Below are 16,074 nucleotides of genomic sequence, written 5' to 3'. Positions count from 1 at the left end.
TTGTATACTAAGTACTGAAGATAGTATACTCGATGTTACAAGTATCACGGAGACATCTATGGGGAGGAAAAAACAACAAATTTTTGTGTTTCATCCACCGATAATGCAAGAAAAAGGTAAAAGAAACCACCAGAATAGTTATCGGATTATAATCGTACAGTGTAGAAAAAACTTAATAATTGATGCACAAATTCATTCGAAATATTCAAATTGAAGTTAGGAAGTTTAAGGTGATTTTAATGCGCATTTAAATATGTAGATAAGTTCAGTAAGATGAATATAACAAATGAATAAACTAATTAAATTCCGAAAATGATAATTTTTAACAAATATTTCTGTTTCTTTCTTCTTTAAGGTTTCCTTTCTGTTAAAATGACACTTTTGTCAAAAGCATCACAGATTGATTTGTTTATAGTTGGACGTTTAAAAGAATCGCGAGAGATTTGATTTTCGACCCGCAATCAATTGTCAAGATAAATCAAAAGTTACAGTGGGAAATGTAGGAGGATGCTCGATGATACGATGAAAATACAAAACCAGTTATGAAAATATTAGACGGTACAGACAGTTCCATTATCGAGCGACCTGGTGACCTCTTGTCGAGGAATTGATTATTTCAGGAGAGGTAGCACGAATAAGTGGTAGTTAAGGAGACGTAGTCCGCGATGGAGAGTCGCTCAGACAGTATAAAGGATCCGATTTATTATCCATCGATGCAAGAGGTCGTAGAAGGAAACGAAACGGCAACGGAAACCGAAACGACCGACAAAAGAAGCAGAAGTTCCGCTGGTAGCCAAGAACTTGGTCTGGAAGAGAATAATGCATTGAAAGTGCCGCGCAAATTTATCGCGAACTGGCGACAAGCTTGTGATCGTACACGCGATAGAACGAAAGATTTGTTGAAGAGATGGCGAACTGTTTCGACTAATGTCGATGAAATCGTTAATGATCCTGTTTCGAATAAACAATTGGAACATCCTAGTTGGAGCGTACACGTTTGGAGTAAGATTTTGTCATTTTTGTTCACGAAGCTTGAATGTTAGATATAACAACAGAACTTAAAATACTGTAGACCAGATTTGAATGGATAAAATAGAGGCGGTAAAAACATAGAGAAACACAGATATTATTTTTATTATATACATATGTAGGTATATTACAAGTATCCATACGCAAAGTATGCGTTAATATATGCGTTTATAGTTTACCCTATTATTATCAGAATATCATCTTACATTAACCAAAATTTTTTCTTTTTCTTTTGTTTTCTTCTTTGTTTCTCCTTTGTATTTTTGGTAAAACAGCAACATGGGTGAGTCGATATCCGAGCGACGAAAATCTGATCGCTATAGAAGAAGCCAGGAAGGGAGGAAAGTTAAAGGATTTAGCGCCCATTCAACGCGACAAGTTTTCACATTTTTTCACTTATCTGTTGGACCACGATAGAGATGGTTTCATTAACCGAAAAGATTTTCGAATGCTTTCAGAGGTATATCTACAAATAAAGGTGTTCGTCTAATATTGTTATATTATCGAAAAATTTATGTTAATAGTTCAATATTTTTGAAAGCGGCTGAGAAGATTCGCAGATTGGTCATGGAACGGGCCCGAATATTTACGATTAATAGAGGCCGAACAAGGACTAGCGGACTTAATCTTTCAAGAAAAAAAAAAGGAAGGTGACCGAGGAATGATCAGCCTGGAGGAATGGTTATGTTGGTGGGCGCGCGTTGTCGCACCAGCTGGAGGCGCATCTTACAATGATATTCCATTTTGGTTAAAAATTTTGCCACGAATATTTTTTCTTGCTATCAATAGCTCAGTGAATGGAGTAATTTCAAAGAAAGAGCTTGGCTCGTTTTACGGATCAGTCGTTGGCCTAGACTCTGACAGGATCTCCAAATGTCTGGATATGGCATATAATTCTGTGACGTCGGTAATAAGCTATACTATACTGTACTATATTATACTATACTGTACTACACTACACTATACTATAAAGGAATACTACACTATACTACATATATGATAGATATTTTTTACGGTTGATATTATTGTTAAGATTAGCATGCGTGAAAATATAGGAGGATAAAAGGAAATTATGGGAGATGCATAATAAGAAGAAAAGATCAAGAGTGCATGAAAGAGAGTGGGAAAGGGTTTGATGATTGGAGGGACGGGAATAAAATAGTGAGATGGCAGGCAAGGGAAATATTAAAACAATTAATTTTTGCATTTTCTTTAGAACGGAGACCATCGTCTCGGTTGGCCACAGTACCAACTAGTATTCGCCAACTTTTTATTCGGTCGCGGTCCGTTCGGACCAGGAGAACATTTTCTCGGTATGACAGATTCCTGCTTAATTCGGGGCAATAATGTACCATTTCCGATCGATTATTCTGCGATGAATACACCAAAAGATAAGTTGGAAGTATACAGACCGCATTGTAGAAGTGCTCGACGTAGCGTGGTAGTTTGAAAAACAGCCACGCAGGTAAAATAGCCGGTAATCACTATAGAAGTGATAACGAGTGCCAGATACGAACAAGCGTCAGTGACATGTTTCAATAAGGGTCAGTTAGAAAACTACTTTATGCAAAAATATATTAATATATTCAGAGCATCTGATATTTTATTCCCTAACATACAGATGAATTAATTCATACATGGTGTTGCCTACATATATGGTCAGAAAGTATTTGGCAATCGTTTCATTTGTTTCTTAAACTGTGTGCAAACATTAATTGATACGTTAATAAAATATGTTAAATGGAATTTGTTGTGAATGAGAAAAATATATATATATATATATATGTAATGATGCAAAGGAAATAACGATGAATCAAACACGAATCGATTTCGTATATTGATAGAAGAAAGCGCAACGCAACGCAATATACGATCCGATAGATAAATGCAGCATTTCTTGATTCTTGCACCTTTCCTTAGATAGTTTTCGCCCATACTGCTACTACGAACGATTCGATATCACACTCATTAGTTCCTCTTTGAATTCGAAACAAACCGCTCTCGCCCCATTGCTGACCCCAAGAGTTAACGACCAACTGGAACAAAAAATTCGTTACGTATTATTTATCAGTACGTAATTGCGAATCGTTTCAATGTAAGGGTAGAAAAATAGGTAGAAGAATTAGGTGAGTCTTACCCAATATTTGATTGGCAAGTTGTGATGACGATGCGCGGACGTATCTTCCCCCCATCCGATAATCCTAACCGAATGATAGCCAAATGCATAGTGTTCGGTGGTTGCTGTGTGTTTATATATTCCGGATTCATAAGAGAAAAAGTCTTGATAAACTTTCATGGTAGCTAAAAGTATTGTCGTTGTTAGATCTCACCGACCTTTTTGTAAAGTGTTTGCGAATAAAGAAAAAATGTCGGGTTGACAAGAAATCACTTACCTTGCACCGGTCCAGATGTTAAAATTTCGTACATAATATCAGTTTCGTTGCCTAACCGATAAGCCGGCCCAACTTTATATAATTCTGTTCGAAGTGGATTTACCGGAGGACGACAACCAGCAGTCTTCAAGTCTGTTCTCTTTCGTAACTTGCATTGTACGTTCGTGCCTTCCCATGGATAACAGTCTTCGTCGACTAGGCTAAAAAGTGAAATCGCAGAAAAAAGAAAGATAAAAATCAGGTAGCCGAGTAGTTATAGTATCATCACCAGCTGAATCGAGAGCGAATTGAACTTAGTATCTGTAGGTAAAATTGCAAAAAGATTGGTGCATAAAAAACATAGCGCAACGATGATTTAACCAAGAATTACCCGAATTTTCGCATGTATAGCCAGGCTCTGTCTAAATAGCCGCCGCTGCAAGCTTGCTGTCCTCTGTTGTTACACGAGAGTAAATGCTGTGCGCTGAGGAGGACGCTATCGGCTCCCTTACTCATTAAGGCAAATCTGTCTGAAGCGACGCGTGTGGCAGAAATCGCCCAGGATGCGCCGCACCAACCTTGATCGTCTATGTCCGAGATCTCTCGAGGCCAACGAATCCTGGCGTCGAACTCTCGTGGTAGGGACTCCGGATCGTAAATCCGTCGCACGGAATTCATTCTGTAAACCTTGGATGTCCGATGGACGCAACGGTTGATCGAATTTGCTTGAATTGATCGGATTCGAATCGAAACGAATCGAAATTACTGAAGTAAACATCGAAGAAATTTACGCTTCTTACCGATCGTGACGGATTTAAAGTACCCAAGCGCAGTTTCACACCTTCGTCTAACGTTCTACCCCAAAACTCGGAGTAATTTCGTGCCCTCCAACTCAAATCCAGCGAGTTGATCTCATCTATTAGTTCTGGGTTTTGCAAACATCGATGCTGTTCGCAAAATACTTCAGTGTCTCTACCCATTACCGTACATTTGCTGAAAGATAGTACATGTATCGTTGATGAGTTTAACAAAAGTAAGTATATGAATCTGTTAAGCGTTTGCGATATACAAAATAAATATACCATATATTGCAATTGATTGTAAATGTTTGGTCTTGATTGTAATATTTCCCCTGGAAATAGCAACCTGAAACAAGGAATTGTCTATGAATAGTTTTGTCTCGTTGGAAAGGATCTTCGAATAGACTTTTGTTAGTTACGAACGTCTTGTTTCTTGCGGCGGTGGTAGAGTGATGTTGGGTTCGATTCCTTTGCAGTGGCTCCAATAATCTGGACAGCAATCTTCTTGTTTCTCTCGGTTGCAAAAATCATCGCAGTAACAAACGGTGCTGAGAATTGGAGTACTACAATCGTCCTGACGACCTGCACAGCAATCGCCTAGTGGATACCATCTGGCGCAATAAGGACCTGCCGGCAAGTCCGAAAAATCGGGTATCCCATTGACGATCGACACCACAGCCAGAAGAAAAATACCGCACGTTGAGCCTTTCCAGGATTGCATTTTCCACGCGTTCGTCGTTTCCTGCAATCGATTCAACGTTCATATCTGTAATGGCATTTTTTTGCTGGCCTTATCTATCCTTATGACTCTTCATACTTGACGAAATCACTTACTTAAACGGAAAACAATAATCGATATTTTGATTGATTTCAATCTCAACGGTACTAAATTACGTAAAATACAAGTAGGAATTTCTCGTTCTCGTTCTTGTTTTCGTTTTCGTACGTAATCTTCTGCATTATTGGGTCAGGTCCATGGGACTAGACAGCAATTGGCAGTGATTAACGGTTGCAATGCCAACTGTACGTAAAATCATCAGATATGTTTTTGGAATCATTTCAAACGTTTTCTGTTTCTTCATCGTTAAATGTCATGCGCGGGTATTCCATGTTTCACGAATGGGATAGAAGTGGGTCGCGACTTGACCGTGAAACAGTGGAACGAAAAATCGCGCGATTTGTTCGCATTTATTAGATAACGATGACAATAGCATCGGGGTTGGGGACGATAAAACGCATCGAACGATCAAGCGTTTGTAGATGCTTGTTATCGAACGCAGTTTATTGCATTATAATATTAATGGAATTTACCAGACTGGAACGTGTCATGTTTTACGCTTATTTCCTTTCATATACACAGACATATCACCATTAGCGATTGTTCGAGCGTTCGAAATTTTCGGAGTACAAAATAATACACATTTCGCGTTAAAAACTTTCGAACCTTCGAAGCGAATTCTACTTATAACTTCTACTTTACGTTGTATATCGAATAGATACGCACGACTCGACCATTGCATCGTCGATCTTGACCCGTTTTTAGTTTCATTAGAAACAGACTGAGAATGATAAGTATCTGACCGAGAATAAGCGGATCACGTAATTTGAAAATTAAGGGCAATTCTACTCGAATATCGCGATTTGAGCTTTGTACTCGAGAAGATGTCGCTTTTCGGTCTTCGTACTCGATTCAATAATATTCGACATGTAAACGTAAGCATATACTGTCATGACCGATCTCATATGTAACTATAAAAACGCGCGTGACGCATAATAGTACGTCTAACATTCTATTGAATGTACCATACGCTCGCGTTGAACGTTCTATTATTCAATGAATGCAGTCAATGGAAAAGTATGCAACCTTTCATGGATGACAACAACGATGACGATCAAAATGAATGCATTAACAAAAAATTTGTTATGGTGAATCAAAGAAATGTTCCAATTATATTGAACTCGATACAGCATACGCGATTCATTCAATTGAGTATTGATTGACATGATAGGTAATCTTATAAACGAAGATGATCCTGTCCATTATTTAGTTTCAAGCGATTATGCATCGTGTTGAACGCAACACTTCAATGTATGTGTGATCATTCGTTTCCGATAAACCTTGGCTTTTGGTCATATCATATCGGAAACGTGCGTAACGTAACGTTTTATACCTACACATGTACAATATATATACACGTATATTAATAAAAAGAGAAGTAAGATAATACATATAAAAATTACTCGAATTATTCGAATATCGTATAACGCGGGAAAAACGATCGGGAAAAATCGCGCGAAATTGACATGTCATAGCATATTAATCTTGTTAACAGTCGTTGAATTTTCCCAGCAGGAAAGATTGAAAGAATTAGAAAAGTAAGCGGTATATAATTATAGTGACTCGTATGCGATCGGAGGCTATTTTAAAAATAACTCAATTGACGAAAATCGAGGTTAAAGAAAGAGGTTAATGGGCACCGTATATTTTTACACGAATTTCAACGCTACAGGGTGCAAAGATTATTTTATCGATAAAACAAACGAACGTACGTTCCATCGATGTGATCTCATGCGTCGGCAAATTTATTGTTTGATATTCTTCCAGTCATTTATTCGATATTTTCTTCAGGTTTATATGCGTGTATCGTCCACGCTCCGACAAATTTTTCTTTATCGGATGATCAACTTTCCGTCGATTTGGACGCGCAATTGCTCCTCGAAATAATACCTCGTGAAATACGAATCGATTCCCCCTCTTTTTATCTCATCATTTTTCCCCCATCGAAGCACTAGGTTCGCAAGCATTGCGCTTCTTTAAGATTTATATTAAACATGATCCGTTTAACGTTGCTAAAATTAAACCAAGTTTCACTTTCAAAATTATTCTCTTTCCTCTTCTTCCACCTATCCTCCTCCTACCTCTTCCGACCCTCAACCTCAAACGTCTCTTTCTCTCCCGATTATTTTTTCTTTTCCTTTTTTCTCTTCTTCTTCTTCATCATCATCTTCTTCTTCTTCTTCTTCTTCTTCTTCTTCTTCTTCTTCTTCTTCTTCTTCTTCATTTAATCTGTTTATCGTAAGACGTGCCAATGCTTATACGTGATCTTTCAAATTGTTGACGCTAAAAATAACGCGAACGTCATATTAAAGCGTAGGTATATGCCCATTGTCCCAAATTCCGATCATTTTCTTTGCATTATATATTTGGGGTAAGAGTTGTGTGATCGCAACTATCGATGATATAGTTTCCGTGCACGATATCATCACTTTGTCGGAACATCCATGCAAATGTGAAGAATTTTGTGCAAATCGATGTTTACTTCTCTACCGTAAAACAGCAATTCAATTGATTTTAAATTATTCGAAATTACTCACTTCATTTCCATGCATATACACGCGTACAGGTACGCACGCAACGTGAATGAGATAATACTTGAACGTGAATGACAACAGTATAATTTTCGTATTCATGACAGGTATGTTTGTTTAAAAACGTGCACCGAATCGTTTACGATAGACCGTTACGCAACAAGATGTTTGCACATTGTATATACAAGATGTTTCGTTTCACTGATGATTCAAAATCATTTGACTTACCGCGTTTTCATCTATACAAATTTTGTTTGAGATCAACTGTCCCAATTTTACAATGGAATTTCACACGAAGCAGTCGCTCGGGCGAATACGTTATTATAATTTTCCGAAATCGCGATATAAACGTTAGTTTTCATTAGCACGAACAATTTGAATCCACGATCATGAGTTGAGATAAATGCAATTGAAATATCGATGATAAGATAATCAACAAAAAGAAAATCACGTTCCACTGATATTTGGGTAATTTACAATGTTTTGTAGCAAAGTTTCACTTACTCGTGGTTAGAAGAGATTTTCTGATCCGAAGAAACAGCAAACTTTTTGAACTTGTTTTTGCAATATCAACAAGCATCTGCTTTGTGGTACTCAGCAGTAGTAGACGCCTGTGAGAAACGGTCCTGATACACGATTAAAAATCTTTGATCGTTTTACAGTAAAACCAACGACAGATGTTTAAAAGAAAGAAGGAATGAAGGAATGAATGGTAGGAGGAAAACAAGGAAGAAAGGAAAGGGAAAAGGAAGGAAGGAAGGAGGAAAGGAAGGAAGGAAGGAAGGAAGGAAGGTAGGAAGAGGGGACGATTAGAGGAATGAGAATAAGGAAACTAAGGAGAGATTAGAATGATAAAAAAAAATTGGCTGTACTTAAAGAAGAAAGGTGAAGTAGGTTTGGATATTGGTGCAAATCTGATGAACGCGAGTCGTAAGGTAAATTCAAAGTTACGCGGACTTGCGATTGGAAACAATTGGAGAAGATCTGTCGGTGCTGGCGGCTCGAAAGCGAGAGCTTAACTGGCCCGCGAATACGCTAGGTAAACGCGAACTAAATGCCTAGTCAGCCCGTGACTGCGTACCATGGTATATCGCGATTCGGTTTCCTCTTGATTACTTACCAGATCTCCTTGTGACTTCTTCCCCGAAGATTCGTCATTGCTTGAATATTCAAAGGTCTCCGATTAAACTCCTGGTGAACAATACTCGTATGTGATCGTCGTAGATACCGCGCGATTCTATTTCATTCGATTAGATTCAATAATTCAATTCGTTATGACTATGTCTAAGTCAAACAGTTTCTTAAACGAATAATTGTCAAGTTCAAAATATTCGGCTACGCTTCCAATATGAGAAATTATGTTCTTTTTTGGACCGATCAATTTCTTATCGTTAATTATCTTTAGAGGAAAAGTTATATTTAACTTTTTACAGAAGATGGGCAAAATAAAAGAAATACTACAATTTTTAATGTGGGTAAAGAATAACAAGTACTAAAAAAAGGTGTACTTATAAAAAAACCAGGGCTCGTCCGGGATTTGAACCCGGGACCTCTCGCACCCTAAGCGAGAATCATACCCCTAGACCAACGAGCCATATGCATGCTCGATCTTAAATTTCCCTAACATTATGAATAAAATTACACGAATGTATATAAAAATATAAATATAATACACAACATTAACTTTGTAACGTGATAATATAATATTATTTATATAACCATTTACGTACATGTAAAATGTCTATGAGCTTTAATTACGATGTGGAATATCGTAATATGTTTTAAGGAATTCAAATACTTAATTAACAATAAAACATTAAATATATTAAATCATATTATTTTCATTCCTTTAAATAAAAGTTTTTGACCATGTGGGGACCAATTAGGCGCCGTGGCTTAGTTGGTTAAAGCGCCTGTCTAGTAAACAGGAGATCGAGGGTTCGAATCCCTCCGGGGCCTTTAGTTGTTTTTTAGACAATATATTTTTTATATATACTGTATTTTAATAATATGATTTATGATACGTTTTCTTTTCTACTATCCAGTTTTTTTCTATTTATAGATTTACATGTTTGCAGGAGTTTGCTTCCATGTGCAACGCTATTTAAAAGTCGAAAAAATAAATGTTATTCCCTGAAATAGATCGATCGTCGTTCCTTACATTTTGTTACATTTTTTGATACATGTTTTTATTATCAAGGAGATAGGAATCCCTTTGGTAGACCGCCGATATTTCACCAAACAACGATTGAGTGATCGATATCGAGAAAGTGTTCCATGGCAACGTAATACATATGTATGTAGTAAGCGGATGAGAGAACTGTGTATGATCAAGGTGAAACTATATGATTGGCTATCAGTAGCTCTCGTTGTGTGTCGTTTTAGTAAGAAAAGAGGATAAGATGGGAAATACGGAGAGCAATGTAGCCAGCGGAGTAAAAAAACAAACGGACGCATCTTCTATCTTACTTTACAAATTAGTCGACATGAAAGGTAAGTTGAATCATAAACAAGAATGATGAAAGTGAAACGTCTTTTTAATCTTGTGTAGGAGGTGGTTTATTGGTAAATATGATGAAAAGGGCAACGCAAACTAAACAATACGCGGAATTGGACCATGCTTTAAGAACGAAAGTAGAACCGTATTTATACAATAAGGGTAGAGGTAAATGGATTCCAATCGAAAAGTTAGTTTTGCTGCGGAACAAGGATCGTCCGAAGCACAAAATGGTAGAACGATATACAATTAGATATCATGTGATGTAGATGAGTATTTAGCTTGAACGTTTTCTCATGAATATCTTTTTATTATGAATGATCAATTACGTAACAGCTTCCACCGTTAAGATCTATGGAGAATCCTGCCGATTACGATATAGACAAAGATATGCAAAATGAGGATGAATTAGACGAGACAAAAATAGGTAAACGATCGATAAAGACGATAGAGATGTAAGTTTTTAACATATTTCTTTCGATTTAATAGATAAAAGCAAGTACAGACTAGTCTGCTGGAATTTAGGCGAAAGAGGAGCAGTCGGCGAAACGATTTTACACTTATGCATGTTACACTCAACTGCTATTCACATTGATCTGGCTAAACGTTTATTACGTTTTTACCCTAAGCTTATCAACGATGTATATATCAGTGATGAATATTACGGTTAGTAAGTATAATAAGCGCGGTGAACACGATGTAAACGAATAAATTCGTTTCTTTTTCTTCGTATCGCGTCAGGGCGCATCGTAAATTCATCTGCTCGAATGTTCTTGATAGGTGAGAGCGCATTACACATCGCGATAGTAAATGAAGATCCAGCATTGGTAAAATTCCTTTTGGACAGCGGTGCGGACGTACACGAAAGATGCGTGGGGAACTTTATGTGTCCGGAGGATCAAAAAGCGTCGAGATCGGACAGCCTGGATCACGAATGGGTTTGCGTAGCTCCGGAAACGGATTATAGCGGGTAAAGAAGATTTACTCGAGTGGAATACAAATGTCGAGTGACTTTCGTCCTATTTGCGTAGATACGTTTACTGGGGCGAGTATCCTTTAAGTTTCGCCGCATGTTTAGGACAGGAAGAATGTTACAGATTAATACTCGCCAGGGGAGCGGATCCTGACAAGCAAGACACAAATGGAAATACTGTTTTACATATGTTGGTCATCTATGAAAAACTGGTAAGCATCTGCCACAGGACTAACCCGGAAACGGCAAAACCAGCAATAAATTTATTCGATGGATTTTGTTTCCGAGCAAGACTATGTTCGATATGGCATATGAAGTGGGTGCGTCGTTAGCGATCAGAAATGCTCAACATTTAACACCTTTGACGTTATCGGCGAAATTAGCTAGAATCGAACTGTTTTTTCATATCTTAAACATCGAGCGGGAGATTTATTGGCAGATCGGGAGTATTACGTGTGCAGCTTATCCTTTATCGCAAGTCGACACGATTGATGTTATTACAGGAAGCATCAGTCATAATTCCGCTTTGAATCTGGTGGTATTTGGCGTGAGTCAAAAATCTAAATTACGCAACAGTTTACTTTCTATTTGCCATCTTTTATTGACATACGATATTTCTCATATATATAGGAAAAGGACGAACATTTGGAATTGATGGACGGTGTCCTGGTCGATCTACTAAATGCCAAGTGGAACACTTTCGTCAAGTCTCGGTTCTATCGTCAATTTTTTCTTTTTTGTTTTTACTTTATTCTGTCATTGATCAGCTTTACTCTTCGACCCGGGCCAACAATAACATCTTCCAACACTTCCTCACTCGCTGTCACTCCTCATGTCTCTGTTCCATCCATCGAATCGCCCATAACAACTCTAAAGCCGGAGCAACTCCTCCCAAACGTTAACAAAACTTCTCAAAATTTAAATTTATCCCTCCTTCTCGATAAAGCTGTTACCACTGCTTTTACCTCGAATATAAAATATCCTTCGAATGTAACAACAGCAAGCTTTGACAAACTGAAGCTTGATATTGTCACCGATCTAACGCGTATCTTGAACATTTTCTCAACAGACCGATCTCAAAACGAGATCGAATTGTTCAACGATTCTTACAGGATAGCTATTCGACTAGCTGAACATTTCTACTCCAAAAATAACGATACACCAACGGATTATCTAAAAATTACGACGATCAATAACAGTGTCGCCTTTATAAATTCGACGATGCCTTTCGATAATAATACATTTTCTCCTGGTAGTAACAAACACAACTGGTACGTTATATAATATGTGAATAATTCCGGATCAAATCCGTTTAATACAAAAATACAAATTTCAAAATGTTTATTAGCGACCACGTATATGTCCAAGATGACTCTTAATGCATATTTTCAATATTAGGTGGAACAATCTCACAGAAAAGTGTAGACTAATGCATCTAACAACGTTATCGGCCAAGATTCGACTAATCGCCGAAATATTAATGGAGATTGCGGCTATTCTTTATATTATTGCAGCACTGCGCGAAGCCAGATTTCTCGGTCTTAACATGTTCATTGAGAATCTAGTAAGAGGATGATATCATCTGTACTTTTATCAAACGCTTTTATCTAAAAAAAAACGTTTAGTAAATAATGGGTCTAATATTGGTTCTTTATCAATGAAATTATCAGTTTCGGCATACTTGTGTGCGAAACCTAAGAACATAGGGAGGAAAAGAAAAGGAATAAAAAAAAAATACGGTGTTTCGTTGATAAACCGATAGACCGCACAAATTTTAATACGCGGTTACAAATTAAAATATTGTACTAACGAAAGAAATTAATTTCTAGATGACTGCGCCATCGCGAGTAATGTTTCTCTTCTCCTGTTGTATATTACTGTCCTTTCCATTGCTGAGGTTGGCTTGCGCCGACGAAGTTGAAGATATGTTGGCAGTTGTAGTGATGTTAACGACGGCACCGTATTTTTTATTTTTCTGCAGAGGTTTCAAAACGGTCGGTCCGTTTGTTGTGATGATTTACAGAATGATAATGGGTGATTTGCTTCGTTTCGTCTCCATTTATTTAGTCTTCGTAATGGGATTTTCTCAAGGTAATTTAAAAGCAAAGTTCTTCTCGCTGGAAGAATTTTTCCATTACACATTTTGTCCCTTTCGCACCTCTACTTTGACCAGAACCTTTTAACATAAATACGATAACAGATACATCGTATCTCGTATCTCTCGTATCTCTCGTATCTTTCGAACATAGATCACGGACAGAAATAAACTTACGATCGATTTGTAAGAATCAACCGGTCAATTAGATCGAAACGTGCGAGTAAATATACCAATGACGCTTCTTCCTCTTCCTTTAAAGTCGTTAATCAAAGTGTAACGATATCGAGCAGGTTACGAGTTTACCTTCACCTTATGACTTAATCTCTCGTCTGGGAATTTCTACATCGCAAGCGACATTGACACATATTATTACACTAGTATATCCTACATTCTGAAACGTAACAAATTTACATAATGTAGGCATCGAGCCAACTTTATATATACTTACCAACTAGTAACATTTATACTGTGGTACATTATTACATAGTTTAAGTGCATGGAGCTCCATATTCATTTCCTTCAAGCATTATCTCTTATTTTCTTTTAATATTATATATTTACATACTATAATGTAATACAACGTAGATCTATATTTTTCATATTTCTCTTCTATAATTTACTTTACAATGCTTATCAAAAGATTGTCTTTTCTTTTCTTGCCTTTCCTTTCTTCAGCATATTACATCATATTCCTATCTTTCGATAATCCAAATACACCAGAAGGAGTAGATGATTCGGTGAGCAACCCAATGCCATCGCCAATAGAAAGTATAATGGCAATGTTCCTTATGAGCATGACGAACTTTGGAGATTATTATGGCGCGTTTGAGAGAACGCAACACAAGATGGAAGCTAAGGTAATTACCTCCCATCTACTCTTCTAGTGAATATATGACTACAATAGAAAAATTCATTTTGTCGTAGTTCTTATTTGTGGTATATATGGGAATCGTTGCCATATTATTGGTAAATATGTTAATTGCTATGATGGGAAATACATATCAGAAAATCGCGGAAACAAGAAACGAATGGCAAAGACAAGTAGGTTTTTCTTTCTCCCTCTACTTTCTCCTTTTATAGGAATATTTATTAACTATTATTCAGTTATTAATACTGGAATTAATGTCACAGTGGGCACGTATAGTTTTGGTAGTAGAAAGAGGAGTAAGTCCACAGGAAAGGCTTAAAAAATTAATGGACTATTCGCAGCCAATGTCCGATGGTCGAAGGGCGTTAGTACTTCGATTGAGTCAATCGGTAAAAAATATGTGTATATACATGTGTATAACATATTATGTAAATACACATATATAACGAATGATTATAGTTGTAAAAAGTACAACATTTTTAGGAAGAAGACAAAGAAGAAATGAAAGAAATTTTAGAAATGAAAAGAACTCATGATAGATTGTATAAAAAAAGACAGAGCAAGGTAACAAAAAAGATCGTAACATCAGAAGATAATACTATTTTGTAATATTATCACATGTCTTGTCTGTAATATTACATATGTTCCCAGTAGTTTAATATATTGACATACTTTGTTGATATAAAAACTGTATCTTACATACAGTATACGTAATAAACTCTTATGATTATGATCTTTCTTCAAATTCTTGTACGTAAATTTCCTCTGATGCTCAAGGAAGATACATACATATGTATGTATACGTACCTATTGATAAAGCATAATTGTATCCATAGCAAGTTACTATAACAACTATTTACTATGACTAATAATAAATATTTGTTAGCTTCTTGTTTTGTCTATCGTGCTGTCTAAAGGACGGAATATTTTTAAAGTTTCCTACTCTGTACAAATGAGCAAATTAAGATCATCCATAAATTATAAAAATATGGAATTAGAGCTTCTACAGGCTCTTAATGCGGATAAGCTATACAAATTACAGAATGATGCTAAACTCAGAGCAATAGAACAGAATGTGCCTACGTATGAAGATTTTAGACAACTGGTATAAGAGCGTATTTTTATCGAAAATATCATTATTTATGTATCTAGTATAAAGTAATTTCTCCCATATCGAATCTGTCATCAGGTGAATGCTGCTCATCTAAAACCTTTAAAATGTGACGATGTAAAATCTAAAATAAAGAAATGTTGGAATCCCATTGTTCATATTGATAATTCGAATGTGGTAATGCCATTTGAAAAACAAGAAATACAACAACAACAATCCGAAGATTGTTTAAAATTATGGAGTAAGAGTGATAATATTTCTGCAAATGAAATACCTACTACATATATAAAATTTATACAAGTTTGGAAAACTATTAAAGGGCATAAAGAAAAATTTCATTATCTCAAAATGTCCAGGTAAGGTATTCCTTTTTAAATCGAACAAGAATAGGAAATGAATGTATCTAACTTGTTATTTCAGATATACTCTACGGGAGAAAATTTTTTGCACAGAAATTTCTCCATCGTTGTTTGTCGAAATAATCGACATATGCTTTCGAAATATTTCGATTACAGATAATATAGAGTTTATTGTTGACATTTTATGCACTTTGAGTAAATGCAATAGATTTCATTTAACAATAAGTTTTATGGGACAAAACGAAAAAGAAATGTGTACGCAGCTCTTCCGAAATCTACTTATCAACGCGGTATATCAAGACGAGATTTTTAAAGATACGATTAAATCATTAGCATTGCTTTACGAAGTCGTACTCGAGTAATAAATTCTAACGAGAGAGATTAACGAGATTTATAATAAAAATATTTTACAAGTTATACTCACGTACAAAATAAACTTATGAAATTGAGCTTATGATTTCTTATATGTATATAAATTCTAAAAATGTTGAAAATTTATTTCAAATGGTTTAAGGTATAATATAGGCATGCGTCTAGAAAACCAAGCGAATCACGTGATCATAGAGTACTTAACATGGCCGCACGCACTGTAATACCA

General features: G+C 36.3%; 4 protein-coding genes and 2 non-coding genes across 12 annotated transcripts; 4 read left to right on the top strand and 2 right to left on the bottom strand.

The window, feature by feature from the left end:
• The first annotated feature begins 139 nt into the window (after window positions 1-139).
• On the top strand, window positions 140-2,775 carry LOC132909962 (uncharacterized). 2 transcript variants are annotated; one of them, XM_060965255.1, is made up of 6 exons: window positions 140-230; window positions 356-558; window positions 621-1,002; window positions 1,305-1,489; window positions 1,571-1,936; window positions 2,246-2,775. In XM_060965255.1, exons 3-6 carry the CDS (start codon window positions 666-668, stop codon window positions 2,477-2,479), a joined length of 1,122 nt encoding a protein of 373 aa, XP_060821238.1. In that variant the 5' UTR covers window positions 140-230; window positions 356-558; window positions 621-665; the 3' UTR covers window positions 2,480-2,775. The 2 variants fall into 2 exon arrangements, with proteins under 2 accessions (XP_060821238.1, XP_060821237.1); XM_060965254.1 differs by having other exon boundaries at window positions 356-1,002.
• LOC132909958 (uncharacterized peptidase C1-like protein F26E4.3) lies at window positions 2,591-8,657 on the bottom strand. 2 transcript variants are annotated; one of them, XM_060965248.1, is made up of 8 exons: window positions 8,075-8,657; window positions 4,625-4,943; window positions 4,484-4,547; window positions 4,202-4,394; window positions 3,793-4,088; window positions 3,423-3,622; window positions 3,167-3,330; window positions 2,591-3,065 (listed from the first exon to the last, which is right to left on the bottom strand). In XM_060965248.1, exons 2-8 carry the CDS (start codon window positions 4,920-4,922, stop codon window positions 2,946-2,948), a joined length of 1,335 nt encoding a protein of 444 aa, XP_060821231.1. In that variant the 5' UTR covers window positions 4,923-4,943; window positions 8,075-8,657; the 3' UTR covers window positions 2,591-2,945. The 2 variants fall into 2 exon arrangements, with proteins under 2 accessions (XP_060821231.1, XP_060821230.1); XM_060965247.1 differs by lacking the exon at window positions 8,075-8,657 and adding an exon at window positions 6,752-7,084.
• Window positions 8,658-9,092: 435 nt separating this feature from the next.
• On the bottom strand, window positions 9,093-9,164 carry Trnap-agg (transfer RNA proline (anticodon AGG)). Its single transcript has one exon. It is a non-coding gene; the product is annotated as a tRNA-Pro (tRNA).
• A 291-nt stretch (window positions 9,165-9,455) lies between these two features.
• Trnat-agu (transfer RNA threonine (anticodon AGU)) lies at window positions 9,456-9,529 on the top strand. Its single transcript has one exon. It is a non-coding gene; the product is annotated as a tRNA-Thr (tRNA).
• A 139-nt stretch (window positions 9,530-9,668) lies between these two features.
• Window positions 9,669-14,739, top strand: LOC132909940 (transient receptor potential cation channel subfamily V member 5). 4 transcript variants are annotated; one of them, XM_060965179.1, is made up of 14 exons: window positions 9,669-10,063; window positions 10,122-10,300; window positions 10,404-10,494; window positions 10,557-10,733; window positions 10,848-11,037; window positions 11,099-11,252; window positions 11,333-11,587; window positions 11,671-12,311; window positions 12,439-12,604; window positions 12,870-13,131; window positions 13,859-13,995; window positions 14,063-14,179; window positions 14,270-14,395; window positions 14,490-14,739. In XM_060965179.1, the coding sequence occupies exons 1-14, from the start codon at window positions 9,973-9,975 to the stop codon at window positions 14,613-14,615; spliced, it is 2,712 nt and encodes a 903-aa protein (XP_060821162.1). In that variant the 5' UTR covers window positions 9,669-9,972; the 3' UTR covers window positions 14,616-14,739. The 4 variants fall into 4 exon arrangements, with proteins under 4 accessions (XP_060821162.1, XP_060821163.1, XP_060821161.1 ...); XM_060965178.1 differs by having other exon boundaries at window positions 9,670-10,063; window positions 13,814-13,995; XM_060965180.1 differs by lacking the exon at window positions 14,063-14,179 and having other exon boundaries at window positions 13,814-13,995; window positions 14,219-14,395.
• Window positions 14,711-15,925, top strand: LOC132909968 (coiled-coil domain-containing protein 103). 2 transcript variants are annotated; one of them, XM_060965264.1, is made up of 4 exons: window positions 14,711-14,799; window positions 14,893-15,111; window positions 15,196-15,473; window positions 15,538-15,925. In XM_060965264.1, exons 2-4 carry the CDS (start codon window positions 14,959-14,961, stop codon window positions 15,836-15,838), a joined length of 732 nt encoding a protein of 243 aa, XP_060821247.1. In that variant the 5' UTR covers window positions 14,711-14,799; window positions 14,893-14,958; the 3' UTR covers window positions 15,839-15,925. The 2 variants fall into 2 exon arrangements, with proteins under 2 accessions (XP_060821247.1, XP_060821246.1); XM_060965263.1 differs by having other exon boundaries at window positions 14,726-14,799; window positions 14,942-15,111.
• The last annotated feature ends 149 nt before the right edge of the window (window positions 15,926-16,074 follow it).

Source organism: Bombus pascuorum, chromosome 8 (genome assembly GCF_905332965.1).
Source record: "Bombus pascuorum chromosome 8, iyBomPasc1.1, whole genome shotgun sequence".
Lineage (NCBI taxonomy): Eukaryota > Metazoa > Arthropoda > Insecta > Hymenoptera > Apidae > Bombus > Bombus pascuorum.
Note: the sequence above shows the minus strand (reverse complement) of the source record. Positions and strands in the feature narration are given on the sequence as shown.

Excerpts from the sequence above, each read along its gene's own strand:
- LOC132909962 (XM_060965255.1), top strand. The coding sequence starts at position 666 with ATGGAGAGTCGCTCAGACAGTATAAAGGATCCGATTTATTATCCATCG. Across the intron at positions 1,003-1,304 it reads TTGGAGCGTACACGTTTGGA|CAACATGGGTGAGTCGATAT; the intron begins GTAAGATTTTGT and ends TTGGTAAAACAG. Across the intron at positions 1,937-2,245 it reads CATATAATTCTGTGACGTCG|AACGGAGACCATCGTCTCGG; the intron begins GTAATAAGCTAT and ends CATTTTCTTTAG.
- LOC132909958 (XM_060965247.1), bottom strand. The coding sequence starts at position 6,772 with ATGAGATCACATCGATGGAAC. Across the intron at positions 4,395-4,483 it reads ACAATCAATTGCAATATATG|CAAATGTACGGTAATGGGTA; the intron begins GTATATTTATTT and ends ACTATCTTTCAG. Across the intron at positions 3,331-3,422 it reads AACATCTGGACCGGTGCAAG|CTACCATGAAAGTTTATCAA; the intron begins GTAAGTGATTTC and ends CAATACTTTTAG.
- LOC132909940 (XM_060965178.1), top strand. The coding sequence starts at position 9,973 with ATGGGAAATACGGAGAGCAATGTAGCCAGCGGAGTAAAAAAACAAACG. Across the intron at positions 11,253-11,332 it reads TGGTCATCTATGAAAAACTG|ACTATGTTCGATATGGCATA; the intron begins GTAAGCATCTGC and ends TTTCCGAGCAAG. Across the intron at positions 14,180-14,269 it reads GAAACGAATGGCAAAGACAA|TGGGCACGTATAGTTTTGGT; the intron begins GTAGGTTTTTCT and ends TTAATGTCACAG.
- LOC132909968 (XM_060965263.1), top strand. The coding sequence starts at position 14,730 with ATGATTATGATCTTTCTTCAAATTCTTGTACGTAAATTTCCTCTGATG. Across the intron at positions 14,800-14,941 it reads CAAGGAAGATACATACATAT|TTTCCTACTCTGTACAAATG; the intron begins GTATGTATACGT and ends ATATTTTTAAAG. Across the intron at positions 15,112-15,195 it reads ATGAAGATTTTAGACAACTG|GTGAATGCTGCTCATCTAAA; the intron begins GTATAAGAGCGT and ends ATCTGTCATCAG.